The sequence below is a fragment of the Mirounga leonina genome, unplaced genomic scaffold (assembly GCF_011800145.1).
Source record: "Mirounga leonina isolate KUSES-001 unplaced genomic scaffold, KU_Mleo_1.0 Mir_448, whole genome shotgun sequence".
NCBI lineage: Eukaryota > Metazoa > Chordata > Mammalia > Carnivora > Phocidae > Mirounga > Mirounga leonina.
The window spans coordinates 1,950,571-1,975,360 of NW_023270758.1; the positions used below are offsets into that span (position 1 = coordinate 1,950,571).

A 24,790-nucleotide genomic window follows, 5' to 3' on the forward strand; every position below is an offset into this window, starting at 1 on the left:
CTCTCTCTCTCTCTCTCAAGTAAATAAAATCTTAAAAAAAAAAACAACTACAAAACAAGCAAATAAAGTTTAAATGCAAAATTTAAATTGATCCACCACTCAACCTCTGGGAATCTCCTCTCCAGATACTCTTGCACCTGCATAGAAAGACATCTGTGCCAAGATGTGCATCCAGCACCACCTGCAATAGCAAGACTGGAAGCAACCTGAGTGTCATTCAGTAGAAGACTGGATCTGTGAGATGCAGTATGTGGGTATGTGTTGGGTGGGTTCTCTGAGAAGCAGATGTAGATACGGAGTACAAAATGTATTATTGGGGAGTAACAGCTATGAAGAAAAAGGAGAGGAAATAGAATTGGGTGAGGGGGAGTGCCACGAGAGCACAATTTAGGGCTAATGAAGCCTCCACTGGCCCAGAGGGAAGGAAAGATCACCTGTTAGGGAAATAGCCAGGCCCACCTTGGTATCATCAGTACCACCATCTTTTGCCCAGCGGTGGGCTGAGGGCTGCCTTGAGAAGAACATGAACCCAACTCAGCAGGTGAGAGGGGACCCTGAAAAAGCTGCCTGCTTCCCACTCCTTGGCTGGGCAGTGACCCCTTTTTTATTTTTTAAAGATTTTTTTAAAGTAATCTCTATATCCAACATAAGGCTTGAATTCACAACCCCAAGATCAAGAGTCGCACGCTCCATTGACTAAGCCAGCCCAGTGTCCCAAGAGCCCCCCACTTTTTTAATAAAGATTTTATTTATTTAATTGACAGAGAGAGAGAGCACAAGCAGGGGGAGTGCAAGAGGGAGAAGCAGGCTCCCCGCCAAGCAGGGAGCCCAACGCAGGGCTCTATCCCAGGACCCTGGGATCACGACCTGAGCCAAAGGCAGACACTTAACCGACTGAGCCACCCAGGCACCCCTCACCTCAGTTTTTTAAAGAACACAAAAGGCTACCATTGTATGAATAAACAAGGAAATGGGTTTATGTGCACGATGCACAGAAAAGCGTGGAAAATCGCTGGAAGGAGACACAAAACCCTGGTGCTGTGGCTGATGCTGAGGACAGACTTAATTTTCACCACTCTTGGTACTGCTGAAATTTTTACCACATGCGTATGGTTACACCCCCTCTAAAATGAAAGTCATCAAAGATGTCGTTTAATTGTTCTGATGAGGGGCGCGTGGGTGGCGCAGTCGGTTAAGTGTCTAACTCTTGGTTTCAGCTCAGGTCATGATCCCAGAGCCCTGGGATTGAGCACCATGTCAGGCTCCATGCTCAGCATGGAGTCTGCTTGAGATTCTCTCTCTCTCTCCCCCTCACACTGGTGCTGTCTCTCTCTCTCTCTAAATAATTAAATAAAATCTTTAAAAAAATTGTTACGATGAATGAATTACTTGCCATCAGGAAAAACAAATGAAAAATCCCTGGTCAGATTACTATTGACAAAACACTGTGATACTGATCTTCCCGTTTCAGAAAATTCAACCTCGGTTGAGGTGCATGGACATCACATTATAAGGTTCGGTTCTGTCCTCTCTCTCAGGGACAAAGTACTTCAGGAATGTAGACACAGTAAATTTCTGGAACCACGTGGTGAATATCGATACTTGCTGGAAAAGGAGAACAATGGTATCTTACTGAAAATTCCTTCCCCAGCTGCTATACCACAGAGCACTGAGCAAATTAGCCTGGCTTCGTAGACTTCATTATTTTAAAGATGGTAAAATGGCCAAGTCACTGACGTTTCCCCTTTCATCAAAATGTAAAGGACTGGCTGCCTCCGGGTCTCTCCACCAATTGCTCCAGCACATTGTTTGAACCCATTTGATGGTGTCACTCAGTAAGGGTACCTTTTTCAACTTGGCTGCCTCTTCTTGACCTAAAATAATTTCAAGCATTTCTACAGCTCCAGGCTCCAGCAGGTTTTCTATTATTACTGTACCTTTGACGGTGTTTCTAAGCTGACCTTGGATGAAGAGACAAAAAATTCTTTATCTGTTTGCTTGATTGTACTTCTCACGTATTGCTCCAAGCCAAGACTTTTCTTTTGAGTTGCAAAACACTCTAGTGCTTTGCCTCCAAAGTCACACAAGTGGTTTTCCAATACCCCCACAAGTGTTTTGTTTCATGCAATCAGTGCTCAGATTTTTCTAGATGGAGAGACATATGGATGGGCCCATTTTAGCAACTCCATAATAAAACCCATTACAAAAATAAGCATCTAAGAATATCCCATGCTTTTCAGATTGACACCCCGGCTCACTACTCAATTGCTAGTTGCGGCTGGCAGCGATGCAGCGTCTTTGTGGTCAAGTTCACGGTGGCAAACTCGGAAGCAATGCTGAATCAGAGCTCGGGGACTTTTGGGTTGTATGGGATCCATTCAATATGTGGTACCAGTCACGAATTTCAAGATTTTGCTTCAAATTCTTAAACCTTCTAGCTGGAGGTATAACTTTAAACTTACGGCTCTTTAAGAAAGTAAACGAAAACTGATGCGAAAACCCCCAAAGTCAAAATTGTCAGCAATCTTATATGTACTAGTTTATTCATTCATTCATTCATTCATCTATTCATTTATTCATTCAGCAAGTATTTATCGGGTGCCTATTTACATGCTAGGCACTGTGTGGGGCCCTGGAAATACAGGGGTGAGCTGTAAGAACAAGTCCCTGACAATGTAGAGCTTATGATCTAATAGGAGACAGAGATGTGAGATAAATCATCAAACAAACACATAATTATATATTGTGAAAAGTATCCTGAAGAAAAATAGACTAGTCTAAATGAATATAGGAGACCTACTTTAATTTGGAGAGGTAGAGAAGGGACATTTAAGGCAAGACCTTGTCTTGGTCTGTTTGACCTGCTATAACAGAATACCACACACTGGGTGGCTTATAAGCAATAGAAATTTATTTCTCACAGTTCTGGAAGCTGAAAGTCCAAGATTGGGGTGCCAGCATGGTCATGTTATGGTAAGAATCTTCTTCTGGGGTAGAGACTGCAGACTTCCGGTTCTGTCATTGCATGGCAAAGAGCAGGAGAAGAAGCATGCTCTCTCCTCATGACCTCATCCAATTCTCACCACCTCCCAAAGGCCCCACCTCTGAATACCATAACATTGGAGGGTAGGGTTTTAACATACGGATTTGGGGGCGGGGACACATTCAGTCCATAACAGAGAAGTAATTTCACAGGTGCGAAGTGGAAGGAAAAGTGTTTTAAGCAGAGGAAACAACACAAGGGAACCCTGGGAAGGAAAGAGAGGATGTAGTCAAGGAAATGAAGGAAGGTCAACATGGCGGGGGCACCATGACTAAGGAGGGTGAAGAAGATACTCCTGGAGACAATGGAGGGGACCAGACCGTGCTGGGGATGTGGGCCACAATGGTAACTTTAAGGAAGCTTTTGAAGGTTGTAATGAAGGGACTCGCTTTAGTGGACATGCATTTGTTTGAGGTTTCTCTGGCTTTTGTTGAAAGAACAGAGGAGACAGGAGGTAAAGAGGAAGTGAGGAGGGTACAGTTGAGACATGATGGTAGCCTGGAGTGATGACAAGGGGATGAAAAGAAGTGGATGAATGAAAGGCCTGTTTTGAAAGCAGAAAAGACAACACTTGGAAAGAGAGTGACTGTTCAGAGCAGAGGGAGAGTGTCAAGAATGTCAGTAGAACAACTAACCACACCCCCTGTTCAAAACTCAGTCTTCTCTGACCATCTCCAATGTCATATCCAGGACTCAATGTCCTCCTCTATGAAACAGGAACACTGCTACTTACCTTCTCAGGTTGTGCCAATTGAAAGGGTCAATGCTCAAAATGGCCCTCTTATGATTATCCCCTTTGTGTCCCGTATCTTCATCTTTGCGCTTGGTGATACTGCTATTCTTTGAGGGGACCAGATTTTGTCCTCTCTTTGCCCATCCACTCACCTTCATCTAAAGTTCTTTCTCATCCTTTTGTGCAAAACTAAAGGACTTTCTCATCCTTTTGTGCACCTCTTCTCAGTCCATAAATTCCCTGTCATCAACATTCACGTCCGCACTATTTCTTCTGCAATGCTGAGCAAGGAGTTGGAGTCTCTTCCACTATCCACAGGTCCGTTAGGTATGAGGGTCCATTTAACAGCCCCCCAGCTTTTATTATTTTGCATGGCAACAGAATCAGCTAGACATGGTTTTCCTGGGCTCCAACATGGGTGCTAATGCCTTTGGTCCAACAGATGGAGAATAAAATGCCCTTCAACAAGGTAATGTGGATGTGCCTATTGCCCATACAGATGGTTCTCAAGGAAGCATAGCCATGATGAGGAAACTCATGTTGGTGCCCTCGCAACAAGGTGAGGTCATCATGGAAATTTCTAAAGTATATGTGGCTGGTTGTCTTCATAGACACTAATTACAATTTCTTGGGCCAGGAATTCCAAACTTTGTGGTAGGTGCTTCTGGATAATGCCCCAACTAAATCGATTAAGGATTTAATAAGTAAATGAAGCTTAAAAATCAACTGAAAGAGTACCATGCCAACATCAATCTCCTGGTTTTAACAATGTAATAGGGTTATGTAAATATCACTGGGGGAAGATGGGTGATGGGTATATAGAAAATCTTGTGCATCTTACACTATTTCAAATTAAGAGGTTATAATTTTTAAAATCAAATACAACTCAAAAAGTTAACTATGGCAATCAGATTTGAAATACTCTATGATTGTACTTCTACATGCTTTAAGGAAGAATAAAATGCTTCATGAGTCATCAAAGCTGTAAAAGCAGAATGTAAGTCATGTGAAAAGCCAGGTAGACACAACACTATAAAAATATCTCCACTGAGGGGCGCTTGGGTGGCTCCGTTGGTTAAGCGTCTGCCTTCGGCTCAGGTCATGATCCCAGGGTCTTAGGATCGAGCCCCACATCAGGCTCCCTGCTCAGTGGGGAGCCTGCTTCTCCCTCCGCCTCTGCCACTACCCCCTGCTTGTTCTCTCTCTCCAATAAATAAATAAAATCTAAAAAAAAAAAAAAAAGAGCAGCAATTCAGTGGTAGTACTGGTACAACCACAAACACACTAGTTATGTCATGTAACCCATAGACCATTTATAGCCTGCTACTATTCAATCTGTCAAAAATTTGGTGCTGTACTATAGAGGGTGTGCAAAAAGGTCGGGATTCTCTGTTGAAACATATTAATATTCAGGGGCGCCTGGGTGGCTCCGTCGGTTAAGTTTCGACTCTTGATTTCGGCTCAGGTCATGATCTTAGGTCATGATCTCAGGGGTCATGATTCCAGGGTCATGAGATTAAGCCCTGAGTAGGGCTCTGTGCTCAGCGCTGAGTCTGCTTGAGAGTCTCTCTCCCTTTCCCTCTGCCCCTCCCCCCACTTGCACGTGCGCTCTCTCTAAATAAATTTGTGGCTCAGTCCATTATGAGTCTGCCTTCGGCTCAGGTCATGATCCCAGGGTCTTGGGATCGAGCCCCACATCAGACTCCCTGCTCAGTGGCGAGCCTGCTTCTCCCCCTCCCTCTACCTGCCCCTCCCCCTGCTTGTGCTCTCTCTCTGTCAAATAAATGAATAAAATCTTAAAAAAAAAAAAAAAAAACCTCTAATGACAGAGTCTGAGTTTCCTGCCAGTTATCCCAGAAACCTGAGTGATAGTGGTGCTGCCCAGCTCCTAAGACAAGGTGATCCCCTACCCTGGGGATCCAGTACAAAGGCCTTCCACCAAGCCAGCCAGCCCTAGGGCCCTCCCCACTTTCCTCAGCCTAAATCCTGAAACGTTCACTGGGCCACAAGCTCCACCACACACACATTCTCCCATGAGCCCTAGCACCAGTGTCCGCAAATATGCCTGCTAAGCTCGTGGGCCGTCCTGAGAAGAACAACAGTAGCTAACACCGACTGGATCCTTCCAAGCCCTTTGCATCCATTATCTTAATTTTTGTAACACAACCAGGAGTTAGATAAAATAATCCACGTTAAGGGCGGCTGGGTGGCTCAGATGGTTAAGCGTCTGCCTTCGGCTCAGGTCATGATCCCAGGATCCTGGGATCGAGTCCCACATCCGGCTCCCTGCTTGGCAGGGAGCCTGCTTCTCCCTCTGCCTCTGCGTCTCTCTCTCTCTCTCTCTCTCTCTGATTCTCATGAATAAATAAATAAAATATTTAAAAAAAAATAAAAAAGATAATCCACGTTAAGACAGAAATTCTAAACCAGTGACTCTTCCATGTGGTAATTAGGGCCTGTCCCCTGCCTCCACCTTTGTTTCTAACCCTTCTAGAAAAACTCTGCCCCTCCTCCTCTGAGGTTGAAGAATTTATAAGTGAAAAGTCACCCCATTTTTCTCAAGGGTGGAGGGAGGGGGGACCATCACAGCCGCCTCCAACCAAGAGTGAAAAGAGTGGTGAAAAATAAGCTTAACCAAACCTGGGATGAACTTTGTAATGCCTTTGAAAAGATGTATAAATCAAATCGCATTTGTCCATCTCTCTGCTCTTCAAAATTATCATGCGTGCACCTGAAGTTTAAGCAAAGAAATCCGTTAAACAAACCTAAAATCATAAACCCAGATATAGCGATGTATCCCCTTGCTCTAATGAATGTCCAATTCAGAATACCATTTTGTCTTCAAAGAGCCCTGAAGGTTCTAATCTTTGTTATCTTTCTGTTCTGTTAGCAGAAATATTACATCTTTGAAAAGAAAGAAAAAAAAACATTATTCCGAGAGCTAAAACAGAAAAGTCTTTGAACTACTGAGGGAGAAATCAACTCATAGTTACCAATAAACCAAAAAGAAAAAAAGAGATTTTTTCAAACCAAGTAGACCCCTCTTCGATATAGTCAAATGTTAATTTCCGAATCAGCCTTAGACTATCCACATAGATATTCACATTCTGCTGAAAGTTCATACAAGCCCCAATTCAATCAGTTAAACAATTTAATTCTTTCTCTTAGGAAGGAACCGGGTTGTCAGATAAGCAAACCTCAGGTAAAGCTTCTAGACCCTGATTCAGGTAGATATTACCAGTCACATATAGCCTCTTTCACCGGGATGGCATTCCTTATGATTCGTAGACAGAGGTACCTTGACTTCATTTAAATTTTAAAATGCTTCTCTCAGCTGTCTCAGTTGCTGAGTTTTGTAATGAGGAAGAATCACAGGTACCCTCAGGGCCTCCAAGCACAGTTGGGCTGTATGTGCACTGTACAAAGGCTCTTGGCCAAGGTGATGAGTGGGGACAGAAATCCAGTCCCCCTCTGATCACTAATTAAGCCATATGACCTGGTCCAAAGGGCTTCAGACAAAGGGAGGGATGCCTTTTGGTTATTCTTTTTTAAAAAAAAAAAAATTTATTTATTTATTTATTTTTTAAATTTATTTGAGACAGAGAGAATGAGAGACAGAGAGCATGAAAGGGAGGAGGGTCAGAGGGAGAAGCAGACTCCCTGCCGAGCAGGGAGCCCGATGCGGGACTCGATCCCGGGACTCGAGGATCATGACCTGAGCCGAAGGCAGTCACTTAACCAACTGAGCCACCCAGGCGCCCCATTTTGGTTATTCTTTCCCCCCAACACCCAGAGAAAGCACTGTTTAAAATTCGCCTGTAAATAAGGGGCACTTCTTTGTAATCCACTTGTAAGAACTATAGGTGTCAGTTGTGGCCCTAGACATCACCCACCTGTCGGCCACCCCCTTAAGATGATCTACATTCTACTTGTAGGTGGAACTGGGCTTTTGTCCACAGACTTCCTCAGCTCCAGCCCTTCCCTACTCTTATCTCTCGGACTTCATCCTTATTTGGAACTTTGGACTTCCAGTTCAATAAACTGCAAGTACAAGACCCATTCTTTCTGATTCTTATTTTACCTAGAAATTCAAGTACAGATGTTTCCTGGAATACTCAACCCTCAACATGTATAGACTGTTTGGTAAAGTGCATAATACAATTTCAGGGATAAAGAAAATGTTGCATTAGAGATGAACACCAAAGAACTCGGTATCAGTAAACTGAATGTATGCTTACTCAAAACTGCATAGGGCCTGGCTAATCCAGCAACTTTACAAAATTCAAATTTCTCATACAAGCCTTCTTTCTTAATACCTGTCATTGAGATGCAATTTGCACACCATAGAATTTACCCATGTAAAGTATACAAGTCAATTCTTCTAGTATATTCACAGAGTTGGGCAACCATCAGCACAATCAAGTTTAGCACATTTCTATCACCCCAAAAAGAAACTCTGCACCCATTAGTAGTAGTCACTCCCCATTCTGCCCTCCCCACAAATACTGGCAATCGCTAATTTACTTTCTGTCTCTGTAGATTCTAGACATTTCATATAAATGGATGCATACAATAGGTGGTCATTTGTGACAGGTTTCTTTCACCTAACGTGTTTTCAAGGTTCATCTGTGTCATAGCAGGTGTCTTACTTCATTCCATCATATGGATAGACCCCTCTATTTTGTTTGTCCATTCTTCAGTCAATGGACTTTTGGGTTGTTTCTACCTTTTTGACTATTATAAATAATGCTCTGACTTACCTTTTGAAAGGCTCGTTCCAGTTGTGTTGCCAATAGAATGGAAGGGCACATCTGAGACAGGGAGAAACAGCAAGGACATTCTTGCAGGGATCCGGGTGAGAGTGGTTGGTGGCTTGCGCTTGGGTAGACAAGTCACAAATGGCCACGTGCTGATGTTTTTTTTTTTCACATAACCTGCTTCTGAAGCTTTCCCTGCTTCTTTTGCTTTTTTTAAACCATCACTACAATTACTTTGCTACATTTTTGCCAACTTCTTGGATCACATGTCTAACACCTTGATGTAAACACCTACATTTATCTTTCTTGCTGGGTATGTGTTAGGCGCTTATCAAAGTCTCGGCTCCCCCAGGATGTGCCTGCATGAACCAATGGAATCAAAATCTGCAAAAGGAGAACTCTCCAGTGTCTCCACAGTTTCGCTGTAAAGATTTCACGGGCTTAGCCTCTAAAGTTATTTCATCAAGTTCAATGGACATGTGTTCTTTAATTCTTTGCTAGCCCATTTTTTCCCCTGACAATGTTGGTAACGATATTTCTGCAGCAGACGTCTTGCCTAACATACTACTTGAAATGTCAAAAGGCATAGGGTTTGGGGCACCTGGGTAGCTCAGTCGTTAAGCATCTGCCTTCGGCTCAGGTCATGGTCCCAGGGTCCTGGGATCGAGCCCCACATCAGGCTCCCTGCTCAGCGAGAAGCCTGCTTCTCCCTCTCCCACTCCCCCTGCTTGTGTTCCCTCTCTCGCTGTGTGTCTCTCTGTCAAATAAATAAATAAAATCTTTAAAAAAAAAAAAAGCATAAGGCTTTAAAAGCTTTTCTCCGATGGAATATACTCCTTCACACATGGCATGGTAACTTGATTCGAACAATGTCATAGGGGCATTTTCTTGGTTAGATTAAAATTTTGTTTGCATGCATATTTCGATGGCTTTCAGCTGTTGAATAGCAATATATGTAAGAAGAAGTTGAAAGTCTTATGTAATAGATATTTTGTAGATCTAAAAGCAGCACAATTCCCTGAGAAAGCTGGTCTGTGACAACAGAGAGGACTCTATTCTGCGGGGCACCTGGAGGAGTTTGTCTACAAGTTTGGGAGTAGAAGTCAGAAAGAGTGAGAATTCTCTGCAATTAAGGTGTCAACCAAGTAAGAGGTATGCATCTTCATGACATCAATAACAAACTTGATCAGACAAAATAGGGCAGCACTAATTGACCTGACTCAGGCCATGCTGGAAGTAGATAGCCATCTCAAATCAAAGGGATGCTGGAGAACTTTCTCTAGGATTCCCCTTGCAGTCTTTGGATGGTGCATTCTTTGATAATGGATGTTTTAAATGGACCAGTCAGGTCCCAGCAGGAAATGGATGTCACACTCAAATGGGGTTATTGAGGACAGCTGAATGAAGAAATTATTACAGAGGTGTGGGTAAGGTTAAGAGAAAACAAGAGATATGAAGTACCTTGGAATTGTCAACAGTGGGAGCCCTTAATGACCCATGTCTAAAAGGGAAAGGGGAGAGAGAGGTTTCTGGCCCCCCAGGGAGTGGTAGCTATAAGAAAGAGCTGTTTTCTCCAAGGAGGAGCACAGCCGCTGCTAATCCTCAGGGTGGTGGGAAGGGAGCTGGGATCCTCCAAAAAGAAACTCTGCACCCGTTAGTAGTAGTCATTCCCCATTCTGCCCTCCCCACAAATACTGGCAATCACTAATTTACTGTCTCTGTAGATTCTAGACATTTAGAATGTAATCAGGGCCCCGGGGTGGATAGAACTGAGAAGAATGGAGAGTGGATCTGGAGGTATAGGGAGAAAGTATCCAACACATCAACAAAAAAGCCAGGCAGCGTGATCTGAGCTTTTAAAAGTACACAAGTCGTAAAAAGTCTACCATGAGCAGACATGGTAGGCTCTCAAAAGCTGGTATTCCAAGCATCATGGAGAATCAAAACAGCTTTTATTTTTATTTTTTTAAAGATTTTATTTACTTATTTGACAAAGAGAGAGAGCACAAGTAGGCAGATCAGCAGGCAGAGGGAGAGGGAGAAGCAGGCTTCCCGCCGAGCAGGGAGCCCGACGTGGGGCTTGGTCCCAGGACCCTGGGATCATGACCTGAGCCGAAGGCAGACGCTTAACCGAAACCAACTGAGCCACCCAGGCGCCCCTCAAAACAGCTTTTAAAATGCAAGTCTTCCTCTGGAAGAGAAAAGGTAGGTATGCCTGGCAGTATGCTTCCTGCATCTACCCAGAGAGGATCTCCCAGAGCATGGACCAAGGCACACACTGGAGCTACTGGAAGAAGCCATGCCTGTCCAAAGGTCTTATTGGGAAGTACAGTGCCAGGCACTAGAGGGAAGGCTTGCAAGCACACCACAAGGATCCTGCAAGAGTGTCGGCCCTGGGGAGAAGTGGGGAGCCAGAACCTTAAGAGTATGTTTACGGGGATCAGTATTGGGGCTTGGCATCATTGCATACCATCTCCAAGCTTCTGTTCTTTCATTTCGATAGCTGAGTAATCGACAAGACCAGTGTGGGTGTTGGATTATGGGAACAGTCATGGACTATACACCAACAAAGAGACAAGCCCCCTGCATCTGTGCAAAGATCAGAGAGGCCTTCACAAGAAGTCATGAGACAAGGCGCTGCGGGATGCCACTTAGAAAATGAGACCTGGGGGGCACCTGGGTGGCTCAGTCGTTAAGTGTCTGCCTTCGGCTCAGGTCATGATCCCGGGGTCCTGGGATTGAGCCCCGCATCAGGCTCCCTGCTCTGCGGGAAGCCTGCTTCTCCCTCTCCCACTCCCCCTGCTTGTGTTCCCTCTCTCGCTATGTCTCTCTCTGTCAAATAAATAAATAAAATATTAAAAAATAAATAAATAAATAAAATAAAATAAAAAGAAAATGAGACCTGGGCGGGGGCGGGGGGGGGTGCCTGGGTGGCTCAGCAGGTTGGGTGTCTGCCTTCGGCTCAGGTCATGATCCTGGGGTCCCGGGATCGAGCCCCATACAGGGGTCCCTGCTCAGCGGGGAGTCTACTTCTCCCTTTCGCTTTGCCTCTCCCCCTTCTCATGCTCTCTCTCTCAAATAAATAAAATATTTAAAAAAAAGAGAGAGAGACTTGGAAAGAGCAAGTTGCTGTGTGAGCAAACCGAGACTATACAAGAGGGCTAAAGGCCATCCCCTGCACCCTAGAATTCTTGCCCTGCACAATGCTAAATCAGGAGGAAGACAAGCAGGAGCTGATATGGCCACCCTTGGGGGACAGGAGGCACAAGCCCAGTTGGACAAGCAAATCTGCAACCAGACTTGGGTACCTGGAGTCAGTTGGTATGACTCAGTCCCCCTGAGGCCAAATTCCCAAGAAGGAAGGCCCCCGGAGGGCTGGAGGAGCAAGTCTCTCACCCCCAATGAGAGTCATCTCCAGAACAAGCCTAGGGCTCAAGGCAAAAACCTTAAATACTATTTTGCTATTTTATCATCTGTGTAAAGACGGTTTTCAAAAACAGGGTTCCTATAACCCATCAGACCCTAAGGTGCATCTGAGCTGAATTCAAGGTAAAGCCTTGTCTGGGGCCCTGTGAAGCCAGAATGTCCATACTCTACTTGTTACAGAGAAAATAGCATTTTGCGATCAGCTACACCTATGATAAAAAACTTTCAGACACCCAAAAATTAAGAAAAGCAAGAGAAACCATTCCAACTGCTGGAGGTATCAGAAAATCCAACCCAAATTTGTTCATGTAACTGAATGGACCAGGGGCAGATCTGCAGGTATGGTTTGATCCAGGCTCTAAAACCTTTTACCAGAACCTAGGTTTGCTCACACCATTTCTTTCTTTCTTTCTTTCTTTCTTTTTTTTTAAGATTTTATTTATTCATTTGAGACAGAGAGATAGAGCATGAGCGGGGGAGAGGCAGAGGGAGAAACAGATTCCTCGCTGAGCTGGGAGCCTGACACAGGGCTCGATCCTAGGACCTGGTGCCTAGTGCCTTTGGCTAGACACTTAACCATCTGAGCCACCCAGACACCCCCACACCATTTCTTAATTCCATTCCTTCATGGCTTCTCTTCTCACGATTTCAAGATGGCTAGCCAGTCCATGTCCAGAAGGAAAGAGAGTCTCAGTCTTTCTCTCTTTCTTTCTCCCTCCCTTCCTGTCTCTCTCTCTCTCTGTCTGTGTCTGTCTGTCTGGCTCTCTCTTTCCCCTCCAACAGTTAAATAAAAATCCATGGCCTGGCTCTCACTGGCCCATCCCTGAATCAATGCCTGTGGACTGAGGAACGGGATATGCTGTTTGGTTTAAGAGAATCAGAGCCCAGCCCTACAGCTGAAGGTGGGATTAATCTGACCTCATCCACATGGATGGAAGTTTCCCCAAAGGAAATTCAGTCTTGTGGGGAAGGAAGAATTGATGCTGAGTCATTATAAAGTGACAAGCACTAAAGATAAATAAACATAACATGCCTCCCTCTTCATAAGAAGTAAAAGATCCCTGAGGGAGAAACTGAAAAGGAATAAGATACCCACCCAGAGAAACTTCTTCCCAGCTGGGGTTTGTGCACACAGACAGGTTTCCTAGTTAAGCTTACATTCCAGAACTAGACTGTTTCAAAATGGCTGCCTGTTTCTCAGCTCCTCATACACATCTCACATTTGCCTACCCTGCACTCATTTCCCCTTACTCTTGTGTATTCATAGTTCCGGAGGTCAGAAGTCTGAGTGTGGTTCAGTTGGATTCTCTGCTTAGGGTCTCACTGGGCTGAAAGCATGCTGTGACTGGGGTCTCATCTGGGACTTGGGTCCTCTTCCAAGATCACTGGCTGTTTTCAAACTTGAGTTCCTTATGATTGTAAGACTGAGGTCTCCATTCTCTTGCTGGCGGTCAGTCAGGGACCTCTAAGCTCCACGGTCCATACTAGGTCCTTGCCACATGGTCTCTCATGCTGAATACCTCTGACTTCAGGAAGGGCCTAGTTCATTTTAATGGTGCACCTGGTTACATCAGCGCCCCTCCCCGCCATGATGATTTCCCTTTTGATTAAGCCAACAGATTAATAAAAATTAGTCTTAGGAGTGACACTGCATCACACCCACGGGTTCTGCCTGTATTCAAGGGGAGGAGATTACACAGGATATGCACACCAAGGACCTTAGGGCCATCTTAGAATTCTGTCCAACACAGTTTGGTAACCGAACTCTTCTGGAATCAGTCCTTTCCTGTTCAGTCAGTGTGATCTGGGGTAAAGTGTATCATCTTCCAATCCACAGTATAGAACCAGCACGGTGTGAGGAGGGCATGTGGAAGACATGGTGTGTAAGTCAGCTTTGGCTGCAGTAACAAATAACCCCAAAGTCTCAATGCCTTCCCATAACAAGTATTTATTTCTTGCTCCTGAGTATTCAGGTTGGTTCTGACTCTGCTGGGTACGGAATCCAATAGGGGGGTTAACATTGAAAGGTGAACTGGAGTAGCACCTGCCAGTGTGACCCACTGCTTCCCTGCATGCAAGGTTGGGTTCATGTCTGTTCCATATGTCTCCTCATCTACATGTTGCCTCACATGGAGAAGCAACTACTAACAGGTCAGGCTAAATCATGCGAGCCCATTTATGATGGCCATTGGTGGAATCTATCACTTCTGCTCACCTTCCAAAGCCAAAGCAAGCAGTGTTGAGATGCATGACAAAGTCACATGGCAAAGGCTTGGATGTACAAGCCTAATCAAGGGAGTAATCGAAGGAATTGGGGTCAGTCATTCAGGCCACCACACCCAGGAGCGTTCCAGAGGATTTCAGAGACTGATGGCAATTCTTCAGTCTTCTTCTGCCTAAGGGTGGCCCCTCCTTCCAGTTCTCATCAGCATGTCTGGTCTGACTTATCAAACGCAAGATGGAAGAGAAGACTAGAAAGGCGAGCAAGTTGCAGATATCTGTCAAAAGGTCAAACAAGCCCATATCCCTTTCAGAAACAATCAGTGACTGAGACAGTAAAGGCAGAGAAGTATAAAATGAATCCCCTAAGATGACTGAAAATCCTAGGAGTCACTGGACACCTGAGATGGATTTATAGAGTGGGTACTCACTCCAAGACACACTTTGGAGGTGTCCCACCTGTCACTGTGTGGCCTGGCAATTCTGCAGTGTGTTAATTTTACTTCTACTATTTAAAAAAAAATTTTATACATATATGTTTTCCAAGGAAGCAATATAGATGTTTTTAAAGGTAAGAATGGGCAGCAAACTTTTAAGGACAAAGAAATATCAAATACTTAATATTAAGTTCTTTGCTGTGTTGTCACTCTCTATCATGACAGCATTTCTTTAGTAAAACCAGGTATACACATACACACACACATACCCCAAGACACAGCCACCTCTCCTTGGCCGTGCAGCCCATCCCCAGCAGCTGTGGAGACTCCCTGGGCACCAGGACTAGAGAGAACAGTGTAAATCTAGGTCCCACTGGATGGCACACTGAAGTTACAGGAACACTTCCAGCCCCCATCAAGCCAGGCTCAGCATCTGCATTGGGCTTGAAGGTGGGGGTTCCATGAAAAGATCTCACTGGCATGATATTCAAATATTTGATACCCAGTATGGTACAGGTCCTGACCAATTAGGACCATGGCCAGCACCCTGTGACCTGCATGGGAGTGAGTGACTATGATCCCTGCATGGGGGAGGTGGGGAGAGTTACAAGTTGTAGAAGATGGAGGCTGGGAATCCAACGGTAGGGTTGACATTGAAAGGTGAACGGAAGCATCACCTGCCAGTGTGACCTGCTGCTTCCCTGCATGCAAAGGACTGCGCATCTCAACCTGAGACCCCAGGGGTCCTTCAGGGCATAAGCTGGATTTGTCTTCCTGCCTGAGGCAATCACCAATTATATGTGCTGCGAGGAAAGCTGGCCTCCCACCAGAGGAGGAGGTGAAGGGATTTACAGAATCTCTCTGATCTGACTTATTGGAGAAGTTAAAAGATACTCACCCAGAAGCAGCATAGTGCGAGGTAAAAAGTCAAGATACAAATCCTCACTATCCGAAAGGCTTTTGACTAGAGTTCCTTAACCTCTCGGACTCAGTCCCCTCATCTGGAAAACGGGAATCCTAACTGCATCCACCTGGCAGAGTCGTGATGACAACGAAGTGAGCGAAGGGTACGGGCAGAGCCCTCAGAGCAGGGCCTGATGCAGAGCTGGCCCTCTGGGAGTCACTGCTGTCATCCAACATGGGACGAGGGTCCAGGAATTCAATCAAAACCAAATGATCAGAAGGGAAGGTGATGTGGGGCGCCTGGGCGGCTCAATTGGTTAAGCAGCCTACTCTTGATTTCGGCTCAGGTCATGATCTCAGGGTCCTGGGATCGAGCCCCATGTCGGGCCCCATGCTCAGTAGGCAGTCTGCTTGAGGATTCTCTCTCCCTCTCCCTCTGCCCCTCCCCCTGCTCGAGTGCACACTCGTGCTCTCTCCCCCCTCTCTAAAATAAGTCAATAAATCTTAAAAAAAGGAGGAGAAGAAGAAGAAGAAGAAGGGGAAGGGGAGGCACAAGAGCTCCATGACATTGGCAGCATGAAGTCTGAGTCAAAGGGAAGTTGTCTTTATTGATGTTCCCCAGGAAAATCCAAGGCCAAAGGAAAAAGTGGGAATACTGAGCTGGATCCAAGGCTGCTTGGACCCGATCAGAACCTGCACAGACCCATTCTCGTGCAACCCCCGACTCTGATCAGCCAGTCTGGCCCAGCTAAACTGGGCGGCTGGTGCTGTCAGTAACAAGATCAATGATCTGTGATTGAGAAGCAACATGAACTGCCATTTCCCCGCCAACATGAATGAAGAACCAAGTCAGATCCTACATAGCCCCTCCGGGGCCACACCTTCCATATGCCAGTATTTTGATGTTCTAGAATAACTGCATGTGACATCTGAAAATACACCAGTCTCTATAACACCTACCCATGCTGCTTTTTAAAATCCTCCCACCTCTTATGGAACGCCAGAGATGTTTGGGAACTCATGCAGGCTTTTCGTCTTATCTAGATGAGACGTCTATTGTGGACGCGTGACCAGGAAGAGAACGCAGGGCATGCTGGTGGCAGAACATGAGTGCCCAGGATGCCTAACTTGCTACCTAAGGGAAGTCACGAGAAACAGCTCTGATTTCTGTTTTTGAGATGGTGTAACAGCCTGGGAGGTGGCAAAGTACACTTCCGTCCCCCTTTCCTGAGCTGAAGGCCTAGAGCATCCTGCAGATTTCCAGAAGGAACTCCATCCCTCCCAGCCTCCAAAAGGATTGGGCCAGTGGGCTGACTTTGCTCTGCTGGGCAATAATCACATGGGTGACGGACTTACAGTGTGTATTTTCTTTTATTTCAACCCATCCCCAAAGCCCAGAAAAACTTAAACCCAGAAGAGCCACCGATTTCGTCAGAAAAGGAATTTTTTGAAAGCTTAACTGATAACTCCATGACCATTCATTCAGCTGACTCCCAAGGAAATGGAAGGCATCTAGAAAATGTACTTAAAAATTGATTTAACGTTGAGCCATGTTAAATGTTTTAATTTCCATGCAATGCAAGGCCCACCGAAACATCAATTAGTCCCAGCAATCAGGCAGGAATATTGGCTTCTGTGGAGGGATTCATTTATTTCAGCTCTGCTAAATATCTAAGAAGGAGAAATCCAATGCAGCCTATAGCTCCAAGGGAGGGACGTTAAGCCAGAGAAGAAGCCAGATCAGGCCCCAGCTAAAATGGTGCCTTTGCCAATACCTGCCACCCCCTGGCATCCCTCTCTGGAGGGAGGGCAGTGACTTGTACATAGGATCCTCATGCTGTTGACAGAAAACATCCTTCCCTCCCCACAGTTTCTCTGTCCCCAAGCTGGAAAGCAAGAGAGGCTGAAACAGGGCAGAGAATGGCTCTCTGCTGAGGATACAGGCCAGCTTAAGAACTTTTTAAGATCATTTTTAATAATTATTCTTCCATTCAGTGCCTTTAAATTTCCAGGCCCTGGGGGCTCCCTGCCCCAGTGGAGGCTGTGGGTGGGGGTAGGGGGTCTCACAGTCTGGAGTACCTCTGTTTCCACACACCGGGGCCCGCTGCTTGGACACTGAAGGGCCATGCGCACGCGCTGCTCACCACACGGTCTTGGGCAGGAGAACCAGCAGAGGACAGCCAAGCCAAGGACCCCATGTGACAGGGCCTCCTAGGAGGAGACAGGAGTGCACATGAGGTCTCAGCAGCCCTCGGAGGGCAGACACAGCATGCCCAGCTCCCTGGGTCTCCCTCTGGACCACTCACTTGATCTCCCAGAATGCTGTTTGCTCTTCTCGGACACGGGAATAATGACCCCAAAGCAGGGGGCGTGGGGGGGGTGGAGGGGGCTGCCGCAGGGGAGTAAAAATTAAATGACATTGTGTGAATCAGCTTGTACCAGAGCTGCCTTAATCATAAGAGTCACTGGGGAGATTGTTAAAAATGCAAATTCCAGGGGGCGCTTGGCTGGGTCAGGTCATGATCTCGGGGTCTTAGCATCGAGCCCACTTTGGGCTCCCTGCTCAGTGGGGAATCTGCTTCTCCCTCTCCCTCTGTTCCTCCCTCCTGCCCCTGCTCATGCTCTCTCCCACTCGCAGGCGCTCTCCCTCTCAAATAAATAAATAAAGTCTTAGAAAAAAATGCAAATTCCAGGATCCTCCCCTGGAGATTGTGATTGAGCAAGCCTGGGATGAGGCCACAGGAATCTGTATTTGAAGGATTCCTCCCAGGTGATCCTGATAATGAAGCAAGTTTAGGAAACAAGAGATTAAGGGCTTCACCCACAGGAAGGGCCTGTGGAGTGGAAGGGAAGGAGAAGGCATCTAGGGTCCTACAGGGACACCACTTTCTGACGCTGCTGGTTCAAGGGAAAACTGGTCCTGCCTCTCTACAGGGGATTTGGTGATATCCATCAAAATTACAAATGCATACACCCTCTAACTCAGCAATCCCACTTTGAAGATTTTATCCTGCAGATATACTCAGACAGATGCAAATGATAAGAGGTTATCCCCTGAAGCCTTGTTTGTAATAGTTAAAAAACAAACAAACAAAAAACCGGAAATATCCTTCTGTAGACATCTGGTTAAATACAATTATGGTGTAACCAGAAAACCAACAATTGCAAGGCTTACTATGTACAGATACAGAACTGTCTCCAAGATATATTGTTAAATGAGATATGCAAGGTGCAGAACAAAGGGTATAACAACCTTTTATAAAAGTGCAGAGATAATCTATGGATATGTATAGACTATCTCTGGACAAATACACAAGAAGCTGGTAACATTACTTGCCTCTGGGGAAGGAACACGTGTTGAGGGGACAGGGGACAGACAGATGGAGACACTGCACTGCATTCCTTTTCAGCCCTTACATAGTTTGAATCCTGTGCATTATCTCTTGTGTGTGTTATATGATACACACAAAACACAATATTTAAAAATAATTTTTAAATGGGGGCACCTGGGTGGCTCAGTTAGTTAGGTGTCCAACTCTTGATTTCAGCTCAGGTCATGATCGCAGGGCCATGAGATTGAGCCCCGCATCAGGCTCTGCACTGGGTGTGGAGCCTGCTTAAGATTCTCTCTCTCTCTCCCCCTCGGCCCCTCCCTCCCACTCCCCACCTCTACTCGGCTTTCTCTAAAACAAAAAATTTAAATGTATGCATATTATACTTCAATGAAAAGTTTTTAAAATAATAATAGTAAATCAGGGGCACCTGGGTGGCTAAGTCAGCTAAGCATCTGACTCTTGATTTCAGCTCAGGTCATGATCTCAGGGTCACGGGATCGAACCCTGCATTGGGCTCCAAGCTCAGTGGGGAGTTGGCTTGGGATTCTCTCCCTCTCCCTCTGCCCCTCTCCCCCCAACTCAAATAAATAAATAAATCTTTTAAAAAAATAACAATAATAGTAAATCAAAGGTGCCACCTCTGGCCACTTATGGCTGCAGAAATTGGGAATTCCCCAGTTCTCCAAGCTCAAGGGAAGGCTGGGGCAGACGGAGGGACATATCCATATCAGGAAAAGGTAGAGTGGAGGCTTTGAGCACCAAGTTCTTTTTGCTCACTGGGTATTTGCTCTCACTGCTCTTTCTACCTGGGACACTCCATGGGCTGAGTCCATATTCTCCCCAACCCGGGCTGCAATCTAGACATTACTGTCTTTGGGAAGTTTCCACGGCCACTCCCTGAACCCCCAAGCCTAGGTCAGCTGTCTCGCCCATGTGTTCCCTGTCAGAGCGCCTGTCATACGGCCTCATGGTCGCCAGGCTAGGTATGCCTTCCCTCACCCTCATGCTCCACTGAGAGCTTAGTGAGCATCAAGGACACATCTGGCTTGGTCACTGCTATCTCCTCAGAGCCCAACACCACGCCTCGTCCAAAGATGGTGCTCACTAAAGATAGAAGGGGTCACAAAGAAGTGACGGGGGTAAGGAAGAGAGGACCAACCCCCTTATCCTAGCTCAGCCCTAGTCACCCTCACCTCCCTCTGCCTCCTTCCTTCCCCAGTCTTCCCAGATGTGAAATCACCTTGTTCATTTACAAGACAGCCTTACCTGTCTTCTCACCTCTGTATTCCCAGCTCCTGCTGCAGGCCTGACATAAAGTAGGTGCCCAACATATACTGGTTGAATTTATTAATTAATACTGGTCCGTGAGAAGGAGGTAGGATGCAAGGGAACCGCTGAAATGCATTTAGTCCCGAGAGATTCTGATTCAACGAGTTCTGGGTGGGGTCCGTGAAACCGGCTGTCTTACAAGTTCCCCCAGGTGACTTGAAAGCACAGCCAGAGTTGAGCGTCATTTACACACGCTTGGTAGGGACTTTGGATTTTTCTCTGAATGCAGAGCCTCCAAAGACTGTGAGAGACCCCGCTCTGGATCTTTAGGAACCTCCCCGCCCCAGGACGGGCAGGGGGGTACTCGGGGACAGGGAAGGGGGCTAGGGGTGGGGGCCCGGGCAGAGGGTTGTCCCACTCACCAGGAGGAGAACCAGAGGAGGGGGTCCGGGTGGGCCTGGCGCTCGGGGGCGTGTCCAGCCAGGAGCGCGGGTTGGCGCCATCTAGCGCCCGCTGGAGGCTCTGCAGCTGCAACATGCTCAGCTGCCGGCGCTGGGCTGGAGTCACCGCCGCGGCGTTCTCGGGGCCCAAAGAGGCGATCTGCTCCACGGACAGCTCCTGCAGCGGAGAAAGGGGACAGCGCCCTCAGGGGGAGGCCCTCGGGGGGGGGGGGTCCTCCGCGGCCTTCCCAAACCTCGGTCATCCGCCCAGGGTCCGCACAACTTTGCCATACCCGTGTACCATTTGTGCTCTTCTTGAGATTTTTCCTTAAAATCACATCGCTCTTTTCACTACTAGAATACATTTATTTTTTAAATGGAACATTTTAGGTGGAAATTTCCAAAAATGGAAGACCAAAGTGACTTTCCATTAGTAATCATTAACAATAAGCCAAAAGAAATGAACATTATTGCATTCAAGCTGGCTTTGTTGGCCAACAATGTCTGAATCCAAGGCCTCTTAAAAAATAGTCAAGAAGAGGAGACTTGAAATGTTATAGAGGGTTAAAGACATTTTAGCTCCAAACTGAGACTTCCTCGTTGAAGTAATCAGCATTAAAGGAGAGTTGAAAAGAAAGTCATGATTTTCTCACTGTGTGACTTAACGTTGTTTAATTCAGTTCTTAATTCAGTTCGAGGTGCTTCCCCCAGGTTTCAAGTCCCCCACCTGAGAAACACTGGCGTAGAGGAGAAAACACAAGCCTAAAGGCCAAAGATCTGAATCTGTGTCCCAGCTCTGCCACATACTAGCTGTGTGACCTCGAGCAAATTTCACAGCCTCTCTGGGCTTTTGGACTAGATGTGGGATGGCGCCGAGAACTCCTCTCCTGTGTGGATTCTGATCCTCTGGCGTGACTGCCTGCGCACCCTGTGGGTGAGCCCTGCAAGAGCTACGTGGAGGAAAGGTGTGGTAATCTATTAGTGACGTCTGCCATGGCCACTGGAAGTGGGAACTTCTGCCAAGTACACTTATGTCTTTGAGGACTCTGAACAAGATGTTGACTGAAGCTGCTTCTAGCTCAGAGGACTTGGTGGCTAGTTCCAGAGGGTCTGGAATGAGATGGGATGGCAGATGAGATGGCAGGATTCTGAATTTGTAGAGAGGCATCTAAAGTCATGCTGTGTATTTTCTAAGGACCCCAAAGACTCTGGGAAAGGGGTTATGCCCCCTCATCCACTCCTCTTTCCTCCTTCACCCTCTTCTTATTCCCTGTCTAGGGAGATGCTTCCCCTGCTTAGAACCCTTCCCTGCCGCCCACTTCCAGGACACAGTTCCAGTTCCTGAATGTGGCAATGGGGCCCTCAAGCTTTGGGCCAAGCCCACCTGTCCAGCTGCCTCCCACCGGCACTCTTCACTGCAGGAGAATGAGCACCTGTATTTGTGGCCCCCAGGAGGCAGCACTTCTGCTGCGTACTTCCTTCTGCCTGGAATGCTATTCCTCCCTCCAACCTAGCTAACCTGTCATGCGAGGTCAGCATCACCTCTCCCCGCTCCCCCTCCCAACACACACACAACACAGGTACTCTTCTGGCTTGCACCTTGCATCTACCGTTAACACAGTCTGTGTTCTATAAATTACCTATTTTTTCCAACATGGTGGACTTGCAACCCACCAGCCAGATGGAATCTCTAGGCCCACTGGACTGTGCTTTAAAAAAAAATAAATTCGAAGTGGTTGCCAACATTTGATTATCAGCAGGTTTCACATGAAAATGGAGACCTCTGGAATCGTAAATCAAATAATAATAAAAAAATAAAAGGAAGATCCAGCAATACTGGGCCCACATTGTCACACTGCGTTGATGTGCCAGAGATGAGAAGCAGCTTCCCCATTCAGGGCTAATTTTATTCACCTTGGACTCTACCCAGGCCACAGGCCACTGCACTGTCTTATGTTACTCCTAAGGCCCTGAAGGCGCTAGGTTATACCCTTTCAGAAGTGCGTCCCCAGGTGCACCTAGGAATTTCTGAAAAAGACAAATCCCTGAACAAGGAAACAACCACAAAGTGCACTCCAAACCAGGCCAGGGGAAAGTGCTCAGCAACATGCCAGCATCCAGAACCAAGGCACCTCTGCCCTGCAGAAACCCCCAGAAGGGCAGCTCCGGAGCCTTCAGGACTACTGTTTATTTCCCCCCAAACAGCTATTGCACCTACTCTGTGCTGGAAACTGTCCTGTGTTGTGAAGTCGTTCAAGGTCGGCTATCTGTCTTGAAATGAACCAGTGATGTGGCATCACGGGCATCTGTCCAACCTCGTTTGTGTGTCTTCCACAGTTGTGGTGGAGAGAATTTATTTCCAAGTTACCCAGCAAACGAGAACACCAGGGCCACTCCTCATCAGAGCACGCTGCAGTCCCCACCAAACACTCCCCTAAGCCTGTATGGGGACACAAGGCCCTGACTACCCTGTTTCCCTAACCTCAGCTGATCCAATGCCACCTCCTCAATTTCTTCTATAGCCGTTTCTCACCTGTCCTGTTGAGGTTTTCTCAACACTTTTCTTTAAATCAACTAAAATATGTTTACTTCAATCAATTTAAAAAGGAAATGTTATACAGGTCCATAATTCCTCATCGGCCATTCTGAAGTCCAAAAAAAATCTCAGAACTGAATGTTTTTCCCAAAGTTTAAGACAAACTTATTTGCCTGCAAAACCTTGAATGATGTAAGGTCATTTATAGTCTCTATTTATTCCAATTAGTGTGGAATCACTGACTTCTTCACAGAAATATTAACGTATAAGGTGCTTCCCCAGACACTGCTGGGGGTGTTAAATTACATAGTGGAGATTCACAGAGTTATCTTTTTAAAATCTGGAAAATTCTGAATTCTGAAATGTATCTGTCCCCAAGGGTTCTAGACAAAGAAATCTGACTCTGTCATACCATCATAAATAGAAAATCAATACCTTGCTATGAAGAGAGGCCAACCATAAAAATAAATACAAATTAAAACATAAAATTTTAGGGCACCTGGGTGGCTCAGTTGGTTAAGCGACTGCCTTCGGCTCAGGTCATGATCCTGGAGTCCCGGGATCGAGTCCCGGGCTCCCTGCTCAGCAGGGAGTCTGCTTCTCCCTCTGACCCTCCTCCCTCTCATGCTCTCTGTCTCTCATTCTCTCTCTCGCAAATAAATAAATAAATAAATAAATAAATAAATAAATAAATAATAAAAAAATAAAAAATAAAAATTAAAAAAACATAAAATTTTAAGGAAAAAAATGTGTTTAAACCTAAAATTATCTTGTGACCCATTCAGTGTTGGCATACACCTCTCCTCTGGCCCTATCAGCAGAAATCTGGTTGCAAGCCCCTAGAATCCAAGGCCTGCCATCTGTCTCTGATTTGAAATGGGGTCAAGCGCCTATTCTCCTTGAAGAACTGAGTACCTACTTTGAATATCTCATCAGGAAGGCATTTGATTGCTGATGGCTGGAAATACGGCATCAAATCCTTGTCCAGCATTTGGAGCTCTTCCTTCGTTAATCCAGCTGGGGAGAAAAAGGCATGCATCACGAGGGTTTAGTTCAAGCCATCGCAACTCCACTTGTTTTATTAATGGTGCTGCATAATGTACAGATCTGTGTGTTCTAGGCAAGCGTCATTTCTTACAAAAAGCCTTGAAAATCACACTGGAGAATCAAGTTCCTTAATCAATTCTGATTAAAAAAAAAAAAGAAAAAGTGGGTCACATTAGCCCTGATTGGTCTCCTACAACAAAAAGTAGGCCCAGAAGGAGCTTCACTTTATGCAATTTCAGGTTGTGTATAAAACTATTTAGAAGTCAATTAAATCACATCCTAAACCACGTTAGTGTGCACAAGAACCACCAAGAGAGCTTGTTTAAAGAACAGATTTGGCACAGGATTCTTTTATTGTTATTATTATTTTTATTTTATTTTATTTTATTTTTTTGCTTTTGTCTCCAGATTTCAGGTTGGGCAGGGACAGGAGGCCTGCTCGAGGTGCCGTACCTGCAATAGTCCCGAGCTCCTGCAGGACAGAGCTGGACCATTGGGTGGGATCCCCAAACACAACTTCTGCCTTCCTCTTAAACTCGGCCAAGACATGGATGCTACAGAGCAGGGTCCCGATTCTGGCCACCACCACCCTGGTTAAGAGGGAAGGATATAGTGTGAGCCTGTGAGACTCTCCAGACACAACA

General features: G+C 46.0%; 1 protein-coding gene across 1 annotated transcript in view; it reads right to left on the bottom strand.

Moving 5' to 3' along the window:
- Nucleotides 1-17,130: 17,130 nt before the first annotated feature.
- Nucleotides 17,131-24,790, bottom strand: part of OTOA (otoancorin) — a 61,577-nt gene continuing 53,917 nt past the window's right edge. The window contains 4 exon segments of the mRNA XM_034988068.1: nt 17,131-17,730; nt 20,546-20,741; nt 24,019-24,116; nt 24,600-24,736. Coding sequence (XP_034843959.1) covers nt 17,660-17,730; nt 20,546-20,741; nt 24,019-24,116; nt 24,600-24,736 — 502 coding nt within the window. The 3' untranslated portion in view covers nt 17,131-17,659.